This window comes from Electrophorus electricus, chromosome 4 (genome assembly GCF_013358815.1).
Source record: "Electrophorus electricus isolate fEleEle1 chromosome 4, fEleEle1.pri, whole genome shotgun sequence".
In the NCBI taxonomy this organism is placed as follows: Eukaryota; Metazoa; Chordata; class Actinopteri; order Gymnotiformes; family Gymnotidae; genus Electrophorus; species Electrophorus electricus.
The window spans coordinates 9,130,997-9,151,912 of record NC_049538.1 but is presented as its reverse complement, the minus strand read 5'-3'; the positions used below and the strand labels follow the sequence as shown (position 1 = coordinate 9,151,912).

Sequence of the window (20,916 nt, the reverse complement as noted above, 5' to 3'; positions counted from 1 at the left end):
TGTCCCCAAGGCCCCTGCCACAAATATGATACATTTAGAGGTCATTTGTGATTCATAGCTATACTCCTCCCTCACCAGGGCCACGGTCAAAAATGTTGGGAGAGTGCCTGAGGATGTGTTAATTAAAAAGGCCAAAGTTTAATATGGTGAAATAAGACACAGAGAGCTGATACATTTTATACGGATACTGATGACTCCGTGGGCCTGGGTAGAGCCTTTGCTCCATAGCTGGAATAAATGAAACACAAATAAGATTCATCTTAAGTCTCAGAATCTGCCTAAAACTGGATTCAAACCTAACTTGAATTTAATCTGTCTAAAACTGGATTCAAACCTAACTTGAATTTAGTCTGTATTATATTAGTGTTGCATCAAGATATATTGATATATTGATCAACATTCAATAGATTAATACTATAACCTTGATAATTTCTTATTCATATATAACCTAATTGGCAAATTGCTGTTGCACACATTCATCAAGTCTGAATTTTTTTCTTTACTTTTATTTGTGCCATATTTCACCACCTCACCATCTTTTTGGAAAGACAATTTTTACTTTTTTAGCAAAAAGGGGGCACTGGTCCAAAGCCAAGCAACAAAGCACAGAGATCACAAGAAATCTTCACCAAATAGAACCACAACAAACAATTTACTGTTATTTAATGAACAGGTCCACGTCCTTAATACTGGTCCCACTTCTTTATACTTCAATTACTCTCTGATATCGACAATGGCAAATACAGTGATACTGAAATCTATTTCACAGCCGGTTTACAAAGTATGCATAGATGTTTATTAATAGTAAAACTATTAGTTAAGTCAGTCTCAGTCCCTGACCTAGGCATCCCATTTACTGCACACGTAGCATTTTTCATTACACCTGCCACACCTCGGTTGAACTGGGTGTGCCAGGACATATAAATATAAAAATATTCTTCAAATGAAATCCCCAGGGCTGGAACTGTGAACCACTGCTTTAGTCAGGATATGGGATTGATCAGGATCTGGGAACCGTACTTCAAAACCAGACAGGGGTTTTCTAAACTGACAACGTAGCTTACCAAACAAATACATTAAATCTATTATTTGCAGGGGACATTTGCCTCAAAGATTTAGTGAATCAGGTCATATGATTACAAAAACAAATGCTCTGGATAACAAGACACTTCCTAGAATTACATGTGGTACATTCAACTGTGCAACACAGAGTTTCATTGAAGATGTTACATCCTGCAATCCTAATAAAGGGAGTGAAGTAATCCATAGCTCAAAGAAAAATAATGATATTGATAATAGACATGCAAATATTCAGTGCATTATCAGAATCTAGTGAGATGAAAACCTACTGTAAATGGTATAACAGGAACACAAGGGTTTACTGAACCACTTAGAGGGGTAAGAATATTTCCAACAGCAGAGTTACCTAGCAGAACCCATTCTCAGCACTAAATACTGCCATTCAGTTTATAATTTAGAGAATTATTGGCCATTTGTGAGCATTTTTTTAATACAATCCCAACCACAGTTTAGATCTTGTATGAGAAGAGAAATGTCTATACTTAGGTGGATAACATTTTCATGAAAAATTTATTGGCATCATATAACAACAGAATGATTTCCTCTCAGCTAACCTTGGGAATGTTAGTGCTTCTCTCTCCATATACACAGAGCATTGTATACAATCACCATTGATTGTATGTTTTTTTGGTTAGTTGGTGATTTTTTAAAACCATATATATCTGGCTTGCAAAATGAGCTTGTGTGTTTAGGACACTGGCATACAATCCATCACAGCACGCTCACCAATAATCAATTCTGTTTGATATGTCAAGGTAAAACAAACAAATCTTACAGCCAGAAGAAAAAAAATAAGACGATGTGTTTATACAATATCTGGTCTTTTCTCCCCTTGGAAAAGGAATGAAATAGCATAAGTTTAAGACATTAGTTGTTTGTGGCCAAGATAAGTTTCCTAAGTAACCACATCGCCAGGAATTACATTGATTCCAATGAGAATAGGAATTGGTGACATTTTCATGTGGAAACAAGAAAAACCAATAATGCCCAAGGTATATTAAAACAACAGGAACCACATAGATGTAAATACAATACAGTGGGTAAGTTATACAGCAGAGGTTTTGTGCTTTCAAGTCATGGGGTTGCAGAAGGGGTAATATGTTTTTGGCATGTTAACATGGCATTGAGACAAAGAAAGGTCAGCACCACCAGCAGAAAGTAGAGAGGACAGACATTCCTTCAAAGGCATTAGATGCTACCAGGTGTGGATTTACACCATTTTTAGGAACTGCTCCACTGTGTCTGCCTCTACTGCTTCTGAAAACATCTCATAGTTCTGAAAGAACAGAAACACAGCATTAAACATTTATATGCACCGAAGCAAAAAACTGAAGAGGAAAAAAGGGTCTGTAGGATTTAAAGTTAGTAAATTTACTCAATAGCCCATCATCACTGCGATTATCTTTCCTGTTAGGCGGTGTTTATAGCACAGATTCTGATTTGGTTCTCATTTAACATATGTAGTTTTTCCAAATACTTGACAAATGTTTGTTAGCAATTTAAGTCTTATAAAATAAAAAGTTCTATACAAATAAATTTGAATCTAGACTTATTTTCATTTGTGGGATGAGCTGTTTTCTTCTGCTTAAGCATTACAATAAAACAATATATTGTTCATGGCACATAACAGCTATTGCCAACTAAGCAGTTTTAATCTTATATTTACCTCAAATAATGTGTATATGGAGGTGTGTTATGCTAAGATACAAGTTGAACTCTGCAGGCAGGTAAATCTCCAAGAGGATGTCTGGTAACCACTGCATTTACACTAACAAAAGTATTCACACATTGTGAAGTTGAGTAATTGCAATGTAATGTAGCAAAAGATGTAGAGATAGTAAAAATTTCAGTAAGTAATTTGCACAGATGACAGACTTCTTTTCTGTCCTGTTTCTCTGGAAACCTTATGTACTTCACTACAATTTTGAATAAATTTCTCTCTCTCTCACACACACACACACACACACACACACACACGTACACACGTACACACACACACACGTACACACACACACACACATATATACAAACAAATTCTTGTCTACTCAAATTTGACTATCCTCCTAAATACATTTCTTAACTAAATGGCTTAACACTAAAAACTTGTCCTTACCCCACAGTACTGATCTTCATTAAATATCTGAGGTGGTACTGCTGTGGGGTTACCCGATTTGGTCCTCATCTCATCTCGAAGTGCTCCACCCACTGAAATGTCAATCAGTTCAAAATGAATGTTCTTGCTCTCCAGGATACGCATCACCTCAGCCTGCTGTGACTTCACCTGGAAAAGAGTCAAATGTGTGTCATTGTTTTGATGGAAATGTGTAATCCACAAAGGGTGTACTTTGAAACATGTTTAAAAAATTTATTTGGAATACAGCAATGTTATAGTCTATATTTCACAGTCATGAAAAGAGGAGACATCTAATGCTAGCCTGTTAATTTTTTCCCTTCTTCAAGAGAACATTTTACTCACTGATGTTTCACCGAGAATGCTAATTATTAATAAAGAGGTATAGTGCTGCTCTACATCACAGGGCTGTTATATGGTCAGACATATCGAGGTGATTACAGTTTGAACAGTGTCTGAAAAAAATTCTCTCCAACACGGCCAAGCATTTTTTTTTTAAGATTTAGTGATTTACGATTAATTCATTATAACCTAGAATTACATAATGTTAGTGGGCCACCTCAAACAGACGGCCAGTGTTCTCGATCTAGTTGATTATTAATTTTGAAACGAGGAAGTTGAAGGACACATACAAGAACCATGCACATAGAATTAGTCCGCAATGATTAACTAGATACAACAAACCATCTGTTAACCAGACACATTTCAAATAAAATGTTTAATCTATAAACTAATGATTTCGCATAATAATTCTAATAATTTTCAGCAATCTATTCAAACTTTCCGGTCAAAATAACAAGGACTTAATAGCTTTCCGTGAAGCACATGACTCACCAACCTGTTCCGTATTTTCTTGGTGAAGAAGTAGCGAAACTTATGACCGTTACGTAGGATACAGACTTATAAATGACTGGCTTCATTTTTCTAAATTTGTACAATACTGGTACATGCACAGCTAATACTGCATTTGACATTAATCATTTACCATGTTAATACGGTAAGGTAGAAGACAAACATGCCGAGGCTGTAAGCATTTTTGACAGATGCATGGTTTTAGAGACATCTAGCTATATTACTGGTCTTGCAAATATCAAACCAAAATATTTAAAATGCCATGCCTCATGACTTGAAGCATATTTGATCAAATAAATAGTACCAATAAACTCATTTTATCGTCAAGCTGTTGCGAAAGGAGAAATTTAAAGAGATGCCCAGGCCATCATCTCTTCCGTTCATAATATCGATGAGTTAGAACTTCATCGGTACGTCTCAGCCTATTCCTGCTTCTTTAAAACTGTTATGGTAGTAAGTGATGAACTGTTAAGACAGCATAAACGTACTCTGAGGGAAAACACAAAATACGCCTCCTTGCTTCAAAAAAACTGCACTAGTGGCAGAGCGTTGGGTGTGTCTCCAATCTCTCTCAGTTTCAAGTGTTTAATTATATAGTCGAAGGATTCCTGTAAATAATTAAATACCCCCATATTAGTTAATTGAATTGGGTTCATTCTTACCTCCCTTGAAGCAGTAACCGTGGTATAATATAGTTTGATGCCCATTGTCCAGTTGATCCCGTTCTATATTACAAAGCGTTCAGTACCCGGTTCTCTCGCCGTACAATTTCCTCTTTCTCGCCATCACAAACCCACTAGTCGTTGGGCGATTTAAAGAGACAGGACCATGATTTCAAAGAGCAGAAAATAAACCTTGCAGTAGGTCTAAAAAGAGGTTCCACTTTAAGTGAATAAACTTAACAATCATGAATAACGCAAGCCTGTTCTTGTTACATGTTTAAATAATTGAATTGTTTTTCACTTTCTCTTGTGTTAAGTGGTTGGGAAAGAGTTATCATTCAAGGAATTGGTCTACAAAGAAAGCTATTTTGTCTGTGCCTTTGTTGATCAATTCTACTACAATAAATTCCCCACAGACAAGCAGTTTCTGAGATAATCGCATCTGCCTCGTCATCTCCACTTTAGTTTCTGAAGTAATACTGCTGGTTTCAGTGTTTACTATTTCAAGGTAGAAAAAGACCCACAAGCCTTTACCCTTGACATAATTAAATTTAGGCATTTAATGCGACAGTGTCTTTCTGTAAGCTAGTGTGGTTTCAGTCCAAAAGCACATTATGATATTAACACATTGTTGAAATAAATCCCCATTACAGACACCGAGCTGACCGTAAACGGGACTCAATATGAATAAATAACCGGACAAAATTAATCTATCAACATTTACCTTAGACAGAACATACTATTATGATTAACCACAAGAGGGCACAAGAGAGTAGCGCTTTACTTAAACATCATTATCTTTCTCCTCTATATATGACTAGTCCATCCGTGCCTCTATGTCCTAAAATCCACGATTAAATCCCCAGGACGCCCAAATCCGGGTTTTCTGTCTAATTATGTAATTCTTGTTCTTCTAGTCATACAACGTGCAAAGTTTGTCGTTCCAAAATCCAGTAAATGCCCAATTTATTTTGCCAAAATCTCTCAATCCGATGTATGCGGTGTTTATGTTGAGTAATGCTTTCATAGCCTTTATCCAACGTAGGCTACACTGATATGATACGCTTCTCAGACCGAGAGTCGGAGACGCTGAGAAGCACACAAACTTCAGAGATACATGAGAATATATAGATAGCTAAGTAAAGCAGAGGAGTAAGCAGAAATATGTAAATGACATAGCAGATGCAATATGATCAGACATGTTATGTAGTGTCTAGAATGAGACAGTAACTACAGATCGTTTGACATAACCTTGCTCCTATCTAAGAGTACACAACATAGGACAGCATGACATGAGAGAGAGGAAGGGAGAACTATTTACAGAAAACAGCGTCGTATTGCAGAATAACTAGCAATTCCCCTCTTTTATTCCTTCAGAATAACGTACAATACGAAATCTCTCCACCCAGGCTGAGTGAAAAATCTCTCTTGCATGCCAATTAGAAAGGAAAAACCCCAATCCACCCAGTTTTGTGTAGCAGGGTTAATTCACCAGGTGGAATCAAATGTATTTATTTCCCAAACGTCAGTAACTGATATGATCAGACACAACATTGCTTATATGTAACAAAAATAATTAAAATAAAGAACCCATTCTTTACATTTTTGCTTGCTCTTATATGGGAAGCAGGCAAATGACTGGTTATTTGGGAACATTTCGGTCACAGTACTTGAAATTAGTTCTCGGATACATTTTATCACTATGGGGATGCAGCAAACAATAACAATAAAAACAACCGCAATGGGCAAAACCACTATCAGAATGCAATGAAGCCAACATGGTTTCCAAATGAACCATGAATCTTCAGTTTTAGTTGGAGTCACAACCGCCTGTTTCATATCATTAATAATATCAGTAACATTATGGGAATAATCAGGACTAAAAACCTGAAGCATTGAAAACCTTACACACTCCTCCCACTTTTGCCAGCAGGAGGTCAAGAGCCAAACAATTCTGTATTACTGTGCACAAGGCAGCCAACTCGGTGTTAACTAAGCTTAAAGTATGCGACGTATCATTAGCCAATTTCAAAACCTGCCAAGTGAGACCGTTGATCTTATTCAAAGCAACAATTGTGCCTCTTCCCAAAAACAAGGACCAGCCTATAGCCGACCCTGGAACTCTTAAAGTATAACCATCAAACCTTTGGGGAACAGGGTTTTTTTTCTTTCTTTTTTTTTTTACATGCGTCTGCAGCGCTTAACGTATGTTTGCAACAGTCCATTGAAAGTGACTTATTCCTCTATAAGCAGGATTTCCACAAACCAATACCATAGAATCAGTAATGGGAAGACCAGTAAAAGGGCAGGGGAAATGTTTAGACTCTCCCTATGAACAACATAAAAGCACTGTTTCGACTTATAGAAAGACCATGATTAACATCTATATAATGAGAGCACTCTGAAAATCCCAGTTTCAGGCCTAAATGGTACACACAATACTCGGGGTATGGACAATATGAGTATAGCCTGCAGAACAATATATTTTTGGTTTGGGGTCACAATTAGTATAAGAAACATTATCAGTACAGTAGGACTGTGGATGTGACATAAGGGAAATATGAATCTAATGGTGCGCAAACCCAGGACAGACAGGTGATGACACACACACTCTGCTGGGTGAGCTACCATGCTTTAATGATGGTGGGCCCGTGTGCAAAACAGTTAGATCTTAGAACAGGTAAAACAAGCAAAGTAAAAAAAAAAAACAACAGTAGGGAGTTCAACCCCAGCCGCTTTGTTGCGAGGCAAACAGGCTCCCACTAGACTGCGGCAGCCATAAAACGACCTGCGCGTATATCAAACTTCAAAGGAGTGGAGGACGACAAAATGGGAGGAAAAACTAACCACCATGCTGAGCGCGGAAAAAGGGAAAACAAAGGATGCCAAAGGAAGAATGGTAGCCCCGATGCACTGGGGAAAACCAAACTCTAAAACTTCCCAAACAAAACCAGAAGACAGGGAGGAACTTTAGTGGCCAAGGGGAGCCTTGGGAGAGAGACAGACTGGAGGGAAAACTGGAGAAGGGAGGGGATGTGTAAAAACACAGACACCCTCACAGAGCAGAAGAGAGATATAGCACAAGGGCTCACAGACATCAATACCCAGAGTTACCAGCTAGGAGTGTGGCTCAAAACATTAGTAAAGACCCAGCACTGAGTGGCTGGGTCGCTGGACTTATGTAGACCTAGCCCATCTGTTGGGCATCAAGCCTGATTGGTAGTGTGCCTGACTCGAGGCCTCCCCCTAGTAGCCAGAGGGGGCCTCAGCATGGTGCCAACCCTTACAATATCCTGTTATATTGACTAAACACACTACTAGTCTGGGTATTCTGCAAGCTCCAGAATTTCCATTACCTTCCTCAACCTCATCAGTGTGACATAGGAAGCGAGAGGCCATGTCGAGTTGATATGCTCTTTATTCTCCATGACAATCAAACAAACACAAAGTCACGATCAATCTCCTGAATTTGAGTCACGTTGCACCCATGGGGACTTGTCTTGTCTGCTAATGCACAGCGTTTTCCCTCAAAACCGTAGGAGTATATATAGGGAGACAAAGAATGAGAGCGGGGCAGGTAAGTGGTATGGTGCCTATCTGGAGTGGGTGTGTCTACTGTGACAGAACACCCCCCCCCAACGGGCTTTGGTGCCAACACGTGAAAGGCCCGGGATGCCCTACTGCTCCCCATTAGGCCAATCCTGTAGGTCACCTCATTAATCTTGTCCATGATGGCCATCCCTGGTTGAATCCCACACCTTCTGCCAAAGTGTGTATTGTTGGGTCTCCCCACGTCTCTGATCCGCTTTCCTCTTGTAAACCACGATCGGCTTACGCGGTCCCTGATGCATCTCCTCCCAGGTCCTTTCGCTGTCTTTACACCATTTCTCCACAACCGGCTGGTCTGAAGCAGGGGTGTTCCAGGGGTAGAGTGGCAGTTGGTACCCTAGGACACACTCAAAAGGAGTAAGACTAGTTCCGGTGTGGTGCAGAGAATTCTGCGTGTACTCCGCCCATGGGAGGTACGTGCTCCACGTCTCGGGGTGTATAGCCGGAGGAACTTGCACAGTTCCTGGTTGACCCTTTCCACTTGTAAGTTGGCCTGAGCGTGGCAGCCAGACGTTAGACTGAGCATGATGTTGAGCTTACCCAGCAGTTCCTTCCACACCCAAGACGTGAACTGAGGGCCTCAGTCCGAAACGATGTCTTCAGGTAAACCAAACTGCCAGAAGACCTGGCAGAAGAGTAGGTCAGCTGTCTCCAGCACGGTGGGCAGGGCCGCCAAAGAGATAAATCAGACCATCTCGGAGAACCTGTCGACTATGATCAGGATAACGGTGTTGCCCTCTGAGACAGGTAAGTCAGTAACAAAGTCCACGGGTAGGTGAGACCATGGTCGGAGAGCAGTAGGCAGGGGCAGTAGCTTACCTGTGGATGGAATGCATGGTGTTTTGCTGCAGGCGCAGTCAGCGCAAGAAGCCACATACCTTACCACATCCTTGTTCATCGCAGGCCACCAATAGTGCGCTCCCATCAGCTGTTCTGTGCGAGTAGCGCCAAGGTGTCCCGTTCCCACCGATGTATGCAACCATATAATGAGTGAACCCCGATGTCTTGAGCTCCTCAAAGGATCTCTCCACTTCAGTGGTCCATCTGATCTACCTATTCAGTCCTTGGAGTTGATCCGTGAGAGGCTTCGCTAGTGAACTAAAGGATTTGATGAACCTATGATAGAAGTTCACTAAACCTAGGAAACACTAATGCCTTACATGTGAGCGGTCTCAGCCAAGCCGTTACTGCCTCCACCTTGCGTGGTTGCATGCATACACTTCCCTCCTGGATGATGTAACCCAGGAAGTCAACCTCCTTATGGTGGAACTCACTTCTCTGCCTTGCAGTATAGGTGGTTCTGAACTAAGGTCCACTGCACTGCCCACACGTCGCACACATGTCGGTTCCAGGAGGAGGAATAGATCAGGATGTCGTTGATATAAGTAACAATGGATCTTCCCAAGAACTCCCTTAGAACCTTGTTAATGTAAGCCTGGAATATGGACAGAGCTGTGGCCAGACTGTACGGTAAGACCAGATACTTGTAATGGCTTGTGGATGTGCTGAAGGCTGTCTTCCACTCATCCCCCTCTCTAACCCGGATTAGATTGTAGGTGCTATGCAGGTCCAGCTTGGTGAACTACCTGGCTCCCCTCAGCTGTTCAAGCGCTGGGAAGGGATATGGGTACTGAATCAGTAGCTTGTTGGGCCCTCGGTAGTCCACGCATGGTCTCAGGCCCCCATCCTTCTTCACAAAAAGACCCTGGCCGACGCCGGAAAGGTAGAGGGGGGGGATGTACCCTTGTTCCAGTGCCTCTGTGATGTATTGATCCATCGCCCACTCTTCGTCTTGTGAGAGGGAATAGATTCTACACCTGGGGGGTACAGCCCCCTCCTTGAGGGTACTGGCGCAGTCCGAGTCCCAATGGGAGTGGCCTTTGTGGGACTGAAAACCTGCACCAAGTCCTTGTACCCCTGGGGAATGGGGACCTGCTTTTCTGCTCTGGGGCTCTATCGAGGTCGCCTTGAGCGGCACATCCTTGGTAGGGAAGCACCTTCGGCTGCATGAGGGTGCCCACTGCAGAATGCGATATTTGGTCCACAGCACTTGCGGACTGTGAGCACGCAGACACAGCAGACCTAGTGTGAGAGGGTGAGCGGGAGGGAAAGAGAAAAAAGGCAATGCGTTCCATGTGTGCCCCTTCAGTGATGAGGCGGACACAAGGAGTGACATGGGTGATGTAGCCAGGGCCTACCAAGCCCCCATCCAGGATCTGAATGCTTAGCAAGGAGGGGAGAGCGATGGCTTTTATCCCCAGCCTCTTTGCAAAATTCCAGTCCATAACATTCCCTGCAGCCCCCGAGTCAACTAGAGCAGAGGCAGAAAGCAAACGACCTCTTGTATGACACTTCGACTGGTAATTTGAACATGGAGTGGGTCAGGGAGCAACTCACCGGATTGCTGCCTCTCTTTTGTTCTCCCACCCTGGGCTGTACCCCTACTGCATCCAGCTGCATGGGCTCCTCTGAGACATTGGTCTGCCTGGCTGTTATGGTTCCTTCCTGTTGTGGCGAATCCCGGTGGAGATAATGGCATCGCTCCTGCAGGAGACGGTCATAGGTTATGGCTATGTGCACTACCTCATTCAAAGTGGTAGCCTCCTGTTTGCAGGATAGCTCTACCTGCAGCTCTGCCCTTAAGCCACCCAGGAACGTGTCCATGTGTGCGGGTTTGTTCCAACATGTTCCTGCAGCCAGGGTCCAGAACTCCATGTCATAGTCAGCAGCAGATCTGAGTCCTTGACTCAAGCGCAACAGCACTTGCCTGCAGAACCTCCCCTGAACACCGCTTGCAGTTCCCGAAAGAAACTGGAGTAATCCAGCGCCGCCATCTGAATAGCCAGCAGGTGAGCTCAGTCAGGGCTGCTCGCTTCGCATCCTGGTAGCTGAGCATTCTGTGACATAGGCGGCACAGAGGAGACAAGAGGTGATGTCGAGCTGATATGCTCTTTATTCTCAGGACAAACAAACACAAAAAGAAGTCATGATCACTCTCCTATCACATTGCACCAAAGGGCACACATGGTCTCATCTGCTAATGCATAGTGTTTTCCCTCAGAACCTGTAGGAGTATATATAGGGAGACAAAGGATGGGGAGCAGGTACCTCCCATTAAAGACAGGTGACTGAGAGCAGGGCAGGTAAGTGGTATGGTGCCTATCTGGAGTGGGCATGTCCCTCCTGGTAGGGGACTGGCCTACCATGACAATCAGGCCCTACAGGTATTACATGCCATTCAGAAGTCTGCCTGATAACGACAAGGTTTCCTTTGTGATCTCCAGAGTTACTGGGAAAGCTCGTACCTGGGGAACTACTCTAGTTACTAACTCTTCTCCACTGATGAGTGATTATCATGCTTTCAAACAAAAAATGAAAGCGATATTTTACCATCCACGTTAGGGACGACACTGCAGACAAGCTTTGCTGCATGTAAAACAGGGACCAAGAATTGTATCCTCAAGTAGGCAGCCTCCTGCAAAGGAAAATGTGCCTCTCCAGTGAACTACAATAAAGAGCCCCGAAGCTGAAAAAAAAACAAACAAAAAAAACAAACCCTTACTGTTCCCCTGAAGTATAAGGACCTGGCGCAGGCATTTAGTCCCACGAGGGCCACACAGCTTCCCCCTCACTCTTAAGGAGGGTGCTGTTCCTCCCAGGTGTAGGATCTATCCTCTCTCACAGGAGGAGGAGCAGACAATGGGGCAATACGTCAAGGAGACTTTGCAGCAGGGTTACATTTGTCCCTCCAGCCTCTGCAAGTGTGTTTTTGTGAAGAAAAAGGATGGAGGACTGAGACCCTGTGTTACAGTACAATATCTTTACCTTCTACCCTTAGTCCAAGCTACGCTTGAACAGTTAAAGGGAGCCAGGTTTTGTTTAACAAGTTTGACCTGTGCAGTGCATATAATCTAATAAGGATTAGTGAAGGCGATGGGTGGAAAACGACCTTCAGTATATCCTCTGGGCATTATGAATATTTAGTCCTGCCGTACGGTTTATTGGCTCCCTCGATATTCCAAGCATACATAAATGAGGTCCTACGGGAGTTTCTGTTTAGATCTGTCATCACTTATATCAATGATATCTTGATCTTTTCCTTCTCCTGGAACTAACATGTGTATGACGTTAGGGCTGTCCACCACAGAGAGGTGAGCTTTTTAGGTTACATCATTCGCGAGGGTAGTGTGCGCATGCAACCATGCAAAGTGGACCAGTAATGGGATGGCCAAGACTGCAGACATGCAGGGAACTACAACATTTCCTGGGGTTTGCTAATTTCTATCATAGGTTTATTAGATCATTCAGCACTCTGGCCAGGACCCTTATGGACCCACTTCGAGGACAGGCCAAGAGGGTAAAATGGTACCCAGAGGCGGAAAAATCCTTTGAGGAGTTAAAGACTGCCTTCTCTACCGCTCTGTTTTTGCAGCAACTGGATCCTGAGAGGCCTTTTGTGGTAACAGCGGATGCGTCAGACGTGGGAGTAGGCACTGTATTGTTGCAACATAGCAAAATCCCACTCACCCCATCTGCAGGTAAGCTGCTTCCCCTACCCACTCCTCTGCGTCCCTGGTCTCATATAGCTATTGATTTTGTTACGGATCTATCTGTCTCTGAGGAGAACACTAATACTGGTGATAATAGATTCTCTTAAATGGTATGGTTTATAGTGCTAAAAGGTTTACCCACTGCCTTGGAGACAGCTGACCAACTCTTCTGCCATGCATTTTGGCTATTTGGTTTGCCAGAAGACATTGTCTCTGACAGGGGTCCTCAGTTCACGTCTAGGCTCTGGAAAGAATTGCTCAGGAAGCTGAACATCATGGTCAGCCTGACAACTGGATACCACCCCCAGGATAACAGACAGGTTGAAAGGGTGAATGAAGAACTGGGCAACTTTTTATGTTTATATAGCCAACAGCACCCCGAGACCTAGAGCGCATACCTCCCCTGGGCAGAGTATGCCCAGAACTCACTGCGCAATGCAGGGACCGGAGTAACACCTTTTGAATGTGTTCTAGGGTATCAGCCACCACTCTATCCCTGGAATGCACCTACGTCTGACCAGCCGGCAGTGGAGACGTGGTGTCGCCGCAGTGAGCAGGTCTGGGAGATCAAAGACTAAGGAAGGCAATTGTGAACTACAAGAAAAAGGCAGATAAGAAATGTGGGGAGACCCCTCATTATGAACTGGGACAAAAGGTATGGGTTCAACGAAGGACAGCCGTGCAGGCTCCATGGGGAAGCTAATGGCCAAATTTGAAGGCCCGTACACTGTAACCAGACAGATTAACGACGTTACTTACAAGATAGGTTTGCCTGGAAGCAGCAGGGCATCTCGGGCCTTCCACGTGTCAGCCCTAAAACCAGTGGTGGAGGGCCCCCTTGCGGAGGAAGGTAACCCCTTGGGTACTCTGTCTCCACCCCTGGAAATTGAGGGGGACCAGCATACAAGGTACGTGCCTTGCTCAATTCCAGGCGGAGAGGTACACAACTACAGTATCTAGTGGACTGGGAGGGGTACGGCCCGGAGAAACTGTGCTGGATACTGGCCTCTCAAGTATTGGACCCTGACTTCACATCCTCCTTTCACAGGGAGCATCCACTGAAAGCTACTCCATGTCGGCTGGGCCGACCACGCTCCAGGAGGTTGGCGCAGACTTCGGGGGGGGTGGGGGGGTTCTGTTACATCTGGCCAGCCATTCAGCAGGAGGGACATGCCCACTCCTGTTAGGGATCACACCACTTACCCGCACTGCTTCCAATCACCTGCTTATTAATTGTCATCGCCTGTTCCCTATTTTCAGCTTCACTTATTTAAACCCACAGGTCCCAGAAGACAGCTCTGCACATTAGTGGACTACAGACCTGAGAGTCTAGATACATCACGCTATCTTCGTGAAGAAATATTATTTTGTTTTTTTTTGTTTTGTCACTGCTTCCAATAGTTATTGTCCTATAGATAATAAAGAACACTTCCTTGCTACCCTGGCCTCACTTCCTTTGTGCTGCCTCCATCACAACCGAAGTGGAGCTCTGTGCCATACATCCCATCCATTACATCCATCAAGAGTCACTCTCGTCTCATCAGTCCATAAAACCTTTGAAAAATCTGTCTTCAGATATTTCTTGGCCCAGTCTTGACGTTTCACCTTATGTATCTTGTTCAGTGGTGGTCAGGTTTCAGCCTTCCTTACCTTGGTCATGTCTCTAAGTACTGAACACCTTGTACTTCTGGGCACTCTAGGTAGGTTGCAGTTCTGTAATATGAGCGCACTGGAGGATAATAGGTTCCTGGTCACTTCATGTTTGATTCTGCTCAAATCTTTGGTAGTTAATTTGCATATTTTTTTTCTCAACACATTTCTTGCGACCCTGTTAACTATTTGCAACAAAACGTATGCTGGTTCTGTGATCATGCCCCAATATCTTAGCAATTTTAAGAGTGCTGCATCCATCTGAAAGACTTTTAACAATTTTTGACTTTTCAGAGCCAGTTAAATATCTTTTTTGGTCCATTTTGCCTGAGGAAAAGAAGCTGCCTAATAATTATGCATACCTTGATATAGGGTGTTGATCTCTTTAGGCCACACCCTCCGTAATTAGACAAATACACATCACCTGATATGCTCAAATCCAATAAGCATTCAAGTTTATACAGTTTGGAGTTGGAAAATATGCATAAAAATGATGATATGGTCAAAATACTCTCTTGCCTTAAAATTTGTGCACACAGTGTATAAGGGAAAGAGTGAGAGATGCTGAGAAAAGGGAACAAGAAAGAACATACACACATTTCCTCAACCTAGTCTAATCAGGGGCCCCCTTAACATAATGTCTCTCCCAGTTTCCTAGGGAACAAACGTTTGATTAGTGCCTTGTCTCCAAGTTTGTAAGAAGGAGTTGCTTGACCTGTGGGAAGAAGAGATGTGGCAAGATGATCTTATATACTTGTTAATTTGTCAATCTGAGTAGTTGTGTCACTTCTTTAGCCAACATTCATACAACAGTTTTTGAGCACAAATTAAACGTCTTTAAAATTAACTTTTTATTAACTAGTTATTATCTAGTTAATTTTATTAACTAGTTAACTAAATTAACTAGTTTTTGCAACTTCTACAATACAATATCTGCTATTAATATTATCAATCACCCCCTTTGTGCGACATGTGAAACAACGTGAAAATGACGCATAAGAAAGGTTAAAAAAGATATGGGCAACATCATTCGAGCTAGGGTCATTAACTAAAGTATGTGAAAGAACACTATAAGTACAATCAGATGGGCCAATGTAGGGTCAAGTTGTCCCCTCTTTGGCCACAGCGTTGGCTACATAAATGCAGAATGGGAAACAGTCTTACCATCAGCTGCACGAAAGCCTCTCCTTGACCATATGCAGCCGAATTCATGTGCCACACCAAATGTGTAGTAATTGTCAGTATAGATTGTTACTGGCTAATCTTTGAATCAGGAGCATGCCCTAATTAAGGCAACAAGTTCAGCCCCTTGTGCTGATCTATACAGGAGTGGGCTTCTATAATAATGTTGGGAAGATGACAAACAACGTAACCGCTAAGAAGAACACCATCACTCAGTTTAGAACAGGAACCATCAACGAACACTTTGTCAACTAAGAACTCAATATGCTGGGGACTGAGGTGATGAGACTTTAATAGTTATTGCTGGTACATGTCAAAATATTTTTATAGCCACTGTGCCTTTGTGCCATCATGTGTTGTGTTGATAATATATTGAGAATCACCTGGTGTGAAGTATATATAGTTACAGGTTGTGATAAAACAATCGTTTCTGCATCCGTGCCCATAAGAGCTACTGCTGCTACAGCTCGTAAACAGACAGGTAAGCCATGCGCACCACATCTAAGGTTTTGGACAGGCATGCTATGGCCCACAGATAGCCTCCATGTCACTGAGCAAGCACACCACTAGCAGTCCCCAAATGTTCATGTGTATATCATGCCCTTCTTTGTGGTTTGAATGACTTGACAGCCTATGTGCAGTCTTGGGAGAGTTTGCAACTTCCATGAGACAAAGTAAAACCGAGATATGAGACACTGGTTTTAGTAATTTTGCAGTTTATCAAGTGCAGCTTTAAAACCTTCATCAGCCAGGTGTTTCAGCAGTCTTGTAGAGCCCTCTCGGCACATCTGCTTGCCTTACACAGTCAGGGTTATGCCATCTGCATACTGTAGCAGCATACAACCCTCAAGTAACATTAGTGTGGACAGGGATTCATGTACGGCAGCCGCAAAGACAGCAGGTGCAGCTACATACCCTTTGTGGCAAGCATGTATTTTTTTCCTTTAAAAGTAAAAGCACAAATAGGTTGTGTTTTCTTTTGCACAAGGATGCAGAAAGATGCTGAGCATAAGTTGGCAATAGTAAAATGGCTGTAAGTAGCAGGAATTTTATTAACAATAGCTGAAACATCCAGCACAAGAGGAGCTTGTGGAACAACTACTTCATTTACCTTTCTAAGGTCCTGTGTAAACCTCCAGCCCTGACCACCTGCTTTATGTACCAGATTAACAAATGTATTATAGACTATAATCACTAGATAGTGGATATTGCTTGCAGCACACTGGCTGCTGTGTTGATCATTGAGCCTGATATGGTTCACAGTTTAACAAACCCACTTGATCCTTGTGCTTCTTGTAGCAGTAAAGTCTGCAGCCACATTACGCTCTTGATATCTCCTGTCATTGTTGAGATCAATACTCATACTTTGTGAATCATCAGAAATCACACGACCTGCCTAATCATTGTTAAGTGTAACCAGTTTTACTTGTTGTGACTCTGTATTCTTTACATCTAACAATTATGTGCCGGTTGGGGAGCCAAATGGATGGATCTGACAGACATATTTTTCTTAACTTTCTTTCTTGTCTTTAACATATTTGTCCCATTCAACTTTCATCTTGCTCTATGTATTCATATAATTATAATCTCAATTTGGATCGCCCTGGCCGTAGAATGAGACAGTAACTCCAGAACATTTTACATAATCTTGCACCTATCTAAAAGTACACAGCATAGGACAGCATGACATGAGAGAGAGAGAGAGAGAGAGAGAGAGAGAGAGAGAGAGAGAGAGAGAGAGAGAAAAGGGAGTCACATTGCAGAGAATTCTAACACAGTGTGAGAAAGTGTGAGAAAAGTCTTCTGTGAGAACACCTTTATTCAAACCTACTAGAGTTCATGTTAAACCAATGGGTCATCATGGTTATGTTAACTAGGTACACAGAAGTACATGGTTTGCCTGAGACTAAGAATTTATACAATCACTCCAAAGATTCATCACTCTGATGCATGAAACAAGAATGTTCATAGTGTACATACAATGCAAATGCTAATGAGAAATTACAGGCTGGTTTACTGCATGTGACAAGCATACACAGCATTGATCAGTCTGAAAACAAAAGATAACACCCTGCTATTATGCAATGTGTTTAACTTTTTAAACACTAAGAAGTAATATTTTTTAACTATATGAGGCACACACAAGCAACGATGCACTTACTGATGATGTAAGCAATAAATACTGATTCCAAATTTTAGTCAATAATTATTCCCCAACTAATGAGCACTGTTAATTCCCGAAGTAATAACACTGTTATCCATTCCAGCCATTTCAAGCATTTTTATCCTGTGGAACACAAATCCATAAGGGCACTTACAATAGAAAATCAAATTCTTCTTATGGAATTTGTCTCCATTCTGACAAAGATGTTTTAAACATATTTTAATATGTTAAATAAATGAAAACTCAGTCAGTATTTGCCAATACATTACTAGATGCACATCCATGGTCAACTAAAAGACAATGTGTTAAATGTACCTTGCTTGAAAGTTTGTTGAGATGCCATTGTTTGAATAAAAAACAAACAAACAAACAAACAACAAAAAAAACTAAAAATAAATGTATTAACTAGCCTGACAGTGAGAAAACACAATGTGAATTAGAGCTGTTCAGATCCAGTCACTGGGGACCCTCAGTCAATCTCCTTTTTGTCTCCCAACATATTTTGCTTAGATCAGAGGCTACACAGTTCTAGATCAGGTGCATTGCAAACTGGATAAAGAAAATGTCTGAATTTTGGCGATGTGAGGACTGAATTAAGGATGAAAACAAATTAAACTGAGCAACAGATTTCAGCAGTCAAGTACACATTGAGGGAAAAACATATATGCAGGCCCTTTATGCATAAACTATTTTCATAATACCCATTATTTTCTATTTGGTCTTTTCCTTGCATTCCAGTAATCGACTTACTTTTTTAATCATGCAAGCAGCTATTTGGGCACAGATGACTGTCGTTATCACATACAATACCACAAATAACAAGGTGTCACTGTCACCATGGAGCTTGGCATAGATTTCTCTTCGGTTGATGTAGTCCAAGTAAGAGGCATGGATCTGGAAGAAAGTGCACACCATTAAGAGCACATGGAAGACCTGGTGACCCTGGCCCAGGAAGTCACAGTGACCAGGGAACAAACACTCAGGTAGAGGGTGAGTGAAGAAGAAGGCGCTGGAGAGGAAAAAAAACACTTGGCCACAATGGGAGGCCAGAGCTCGGCCATTTCCGGAATCATCTCCTTCCCAGGATAGAAACCAGAGGCAGATTCTATGGAAAACTGGGCTTGTGTCCCAAGCATAGGCCACTGATGAAGGCACCACTTGACCTACTTTACGAACCCAAGGAGGCAGGCTATAGTTCTGGTACTTTCCATAACAGCAGCCTAAACATGAAAGGCAGCAGAGGAAGCTAGCAACAGGCATGAAGATTCCCCTCACTCGCATGTACCAGCTCTCCTCAATGGAATAATAGAAATGCACCACAGCACTTCCATACTGATACTGTGCCACTCCTATATAGTCCAAAAAGAAAAAAGCATAATTGTGTAGTTCAGATTTAGCTGACAACAGGTGAGCAATGGCACTCAGTGTCATGTAGGTAATTGATGATAAGAGGAGAATAAGCAATGGCCAAGTATGGGGATCATTAAGGAAATCTACCATCTCTGCCAGTTGAACCATTCTTGTGAGGGCCACTAATGTCCCAAACAGGTGTGTCCATACATTGATGGTCTCGTTGTGACGCTGGAATAGCGAGAGGAAGTAGTAACACCAGCTTTGGTGTAGGGGTCGGTAGCCAGCGTTGATGTATGGCTCACGGAAGAATTGAGGCACTTCTGTATCACAGAGTGTAGCCGGCATGGAAGGCACAGCCTCTCTCAGCAGCTGGGGCACCTTCCTCACCGGTTGCAGGTTAATAAAAATACGGCCAATCGTCTCCATAACAGTGGTTGCTGTGGTGAGGTATGAAGATGTGTCTTTCAAAGAACAGCAGCCATTTGAAGAATATAAGAAATATAGGATTAAGATGTGCAACCTCCTTTTCAAAATTTACATTTCAGAACAGATCTTATTGATCTCGGGGTGAACATAAACACTTGAGAGAACCTTAACCTTGATAATATGCTGTGCAAAGCCTTAATTATGCTATATAAAAGTGTAAATGTGTGACGAGTGGAGGCGAATGCGGGGACGAGCCGTGTCTAACACAACAAACGTTTTATTTGACACAAAGACGACCACGTGGTTAGCGAACTAATCTTGTGCAAACATCGACACAGGACTTATATATACACACACACACACACACACACACACACACGCAATAAGGAGCAGGTCTGAAACACAGGGAGGGCGTAGTCACAGATGAATACACACAGGGAGACATTTGGGGAGAGGGGCCGTACCGTGACAAGATGGCATAAGATTTAGTTATTTCAGCAACCTGCAAAACATTCAGTATGTAGGCCAACAAACATACTGACGAAAAGACAGCAACAGTTTCTAATTCATTTATTCACATTAAAAAGAAAGTTCGAACCATACCTGGTATGCTTCAAATCAGTAGCCTACGTTGCACAGAAGATATCCTTCCGTCTGTTTTCCCGCTGTGAACTGTGATCTTTCCTCGTGGCACCTTCTACTAAGGTCAGGTTTTCCAATAACCCATTACTTATTGTAGCCCAATAACCAATTTGTATGGTGGAACATTTAAACATACCAGACTGCGTTACGTACGTTAACTCCGTAACGCCAGCAGACTTTGACTGCAATTAACCGCAAAAAAAAGAAGAATGGCAGGAGCCCATTGGAGACAAAGATTGAAATTTAACACATATTCTTTATAATCTCCAAATCGTACCTTGTAATCCGGGGGGGTGTCCTGGATTTACTGCTGAGTTACAGGTTGTAGTCTAACTTCCTTGATAGATGCAAGACGAGTAGCAACTGAATTATCAAAATAAGTCAGCCCACAGAATGCAACGCCCACCCTGATCAAAGCAATGCTTGGCCTCAGTTTTTGGTGATATGCTTTCTTGATTAGAGTCGCGTCCGCTGTATGCGTTCTGGCTGTTGTGTTTTTCTTGCCTGTGCTTGTTAGTTTCTCTAGTTTTTCTAGATTCTGCAGCTCCCATCCCGTATTCGTTCCTGTCCGCGTTTTGTCTTCTCCTCACTAAGTCCGATCCGTGAGCTAGGCAG

At 42.5% G+C, this 20,916-nt stretch overlaps 2 protein-coding genes across 3 annotated transcripts; both read right to left on the bottom strand.

The window, feature by feature from the left end:
- Nucleotides 1-1,571: 1,571 nt before the first annotated feature.
- On the bottom strand, nt 1,572-4,840 carry sh3bgrl3 (SH3 domain binding glutamate-rich protein like 3). The gene is made up of 3 exons (XM_027020726.2): nt 4,726-4,840; nt 3,194-3,361; nt 1,572-2,356 (listed from the first exon to the last, which is right to left on the bottom strand). The coding sequence occupies exons 1-3, from the start codon at nt 4,768-4,770 to the stop codon at nt 2,291-2,293; spliced, it is 279 nt and encodes a 92-aa protein (XP_026876527.1). The 5' UTR covers nt 4,771-4,840; the 3' UTR covers nt 1,572-2,290.
- A 12,677-nt stretch (nt 4,841-17,517) lies between these two features.
- paqr7a (progestin and adipoQ receptor family member VII, a) lies at nt 17,518-20,875 on the bottom strand. Of its 2 annotated transcripts, none has more exons than XM_027020698.2 (2): nt 20,263-20,875; nt 17,518-19,670 (listed from the first exon to the last, which is right to left on the bottom strand). In XM_027020698.2, the coding sequence occupies exon 2, from the start codon at nt 19,657-19,659 to the stop codon at nt 18,592-18,594; it is 1,068 nt and encodes a 355-aa protein (XP_026876499.2). In that variant the 5' UTR covers nt 19,660-19,670; nt 20,263-20,875; the 3' UTR covers nt 17,518-18,591. The 2 variants fall into 2 exon arrangements, with proteins under 2 accessions (XP_026876499.2, XP_026876498.2); XM_027020697.2 differs by having other exon boundaries at nt 17,518-19,694; nt 20,263-20,352.
- Nucleotides 20,876-20,916: the final 41 nt, after the last annotated feature.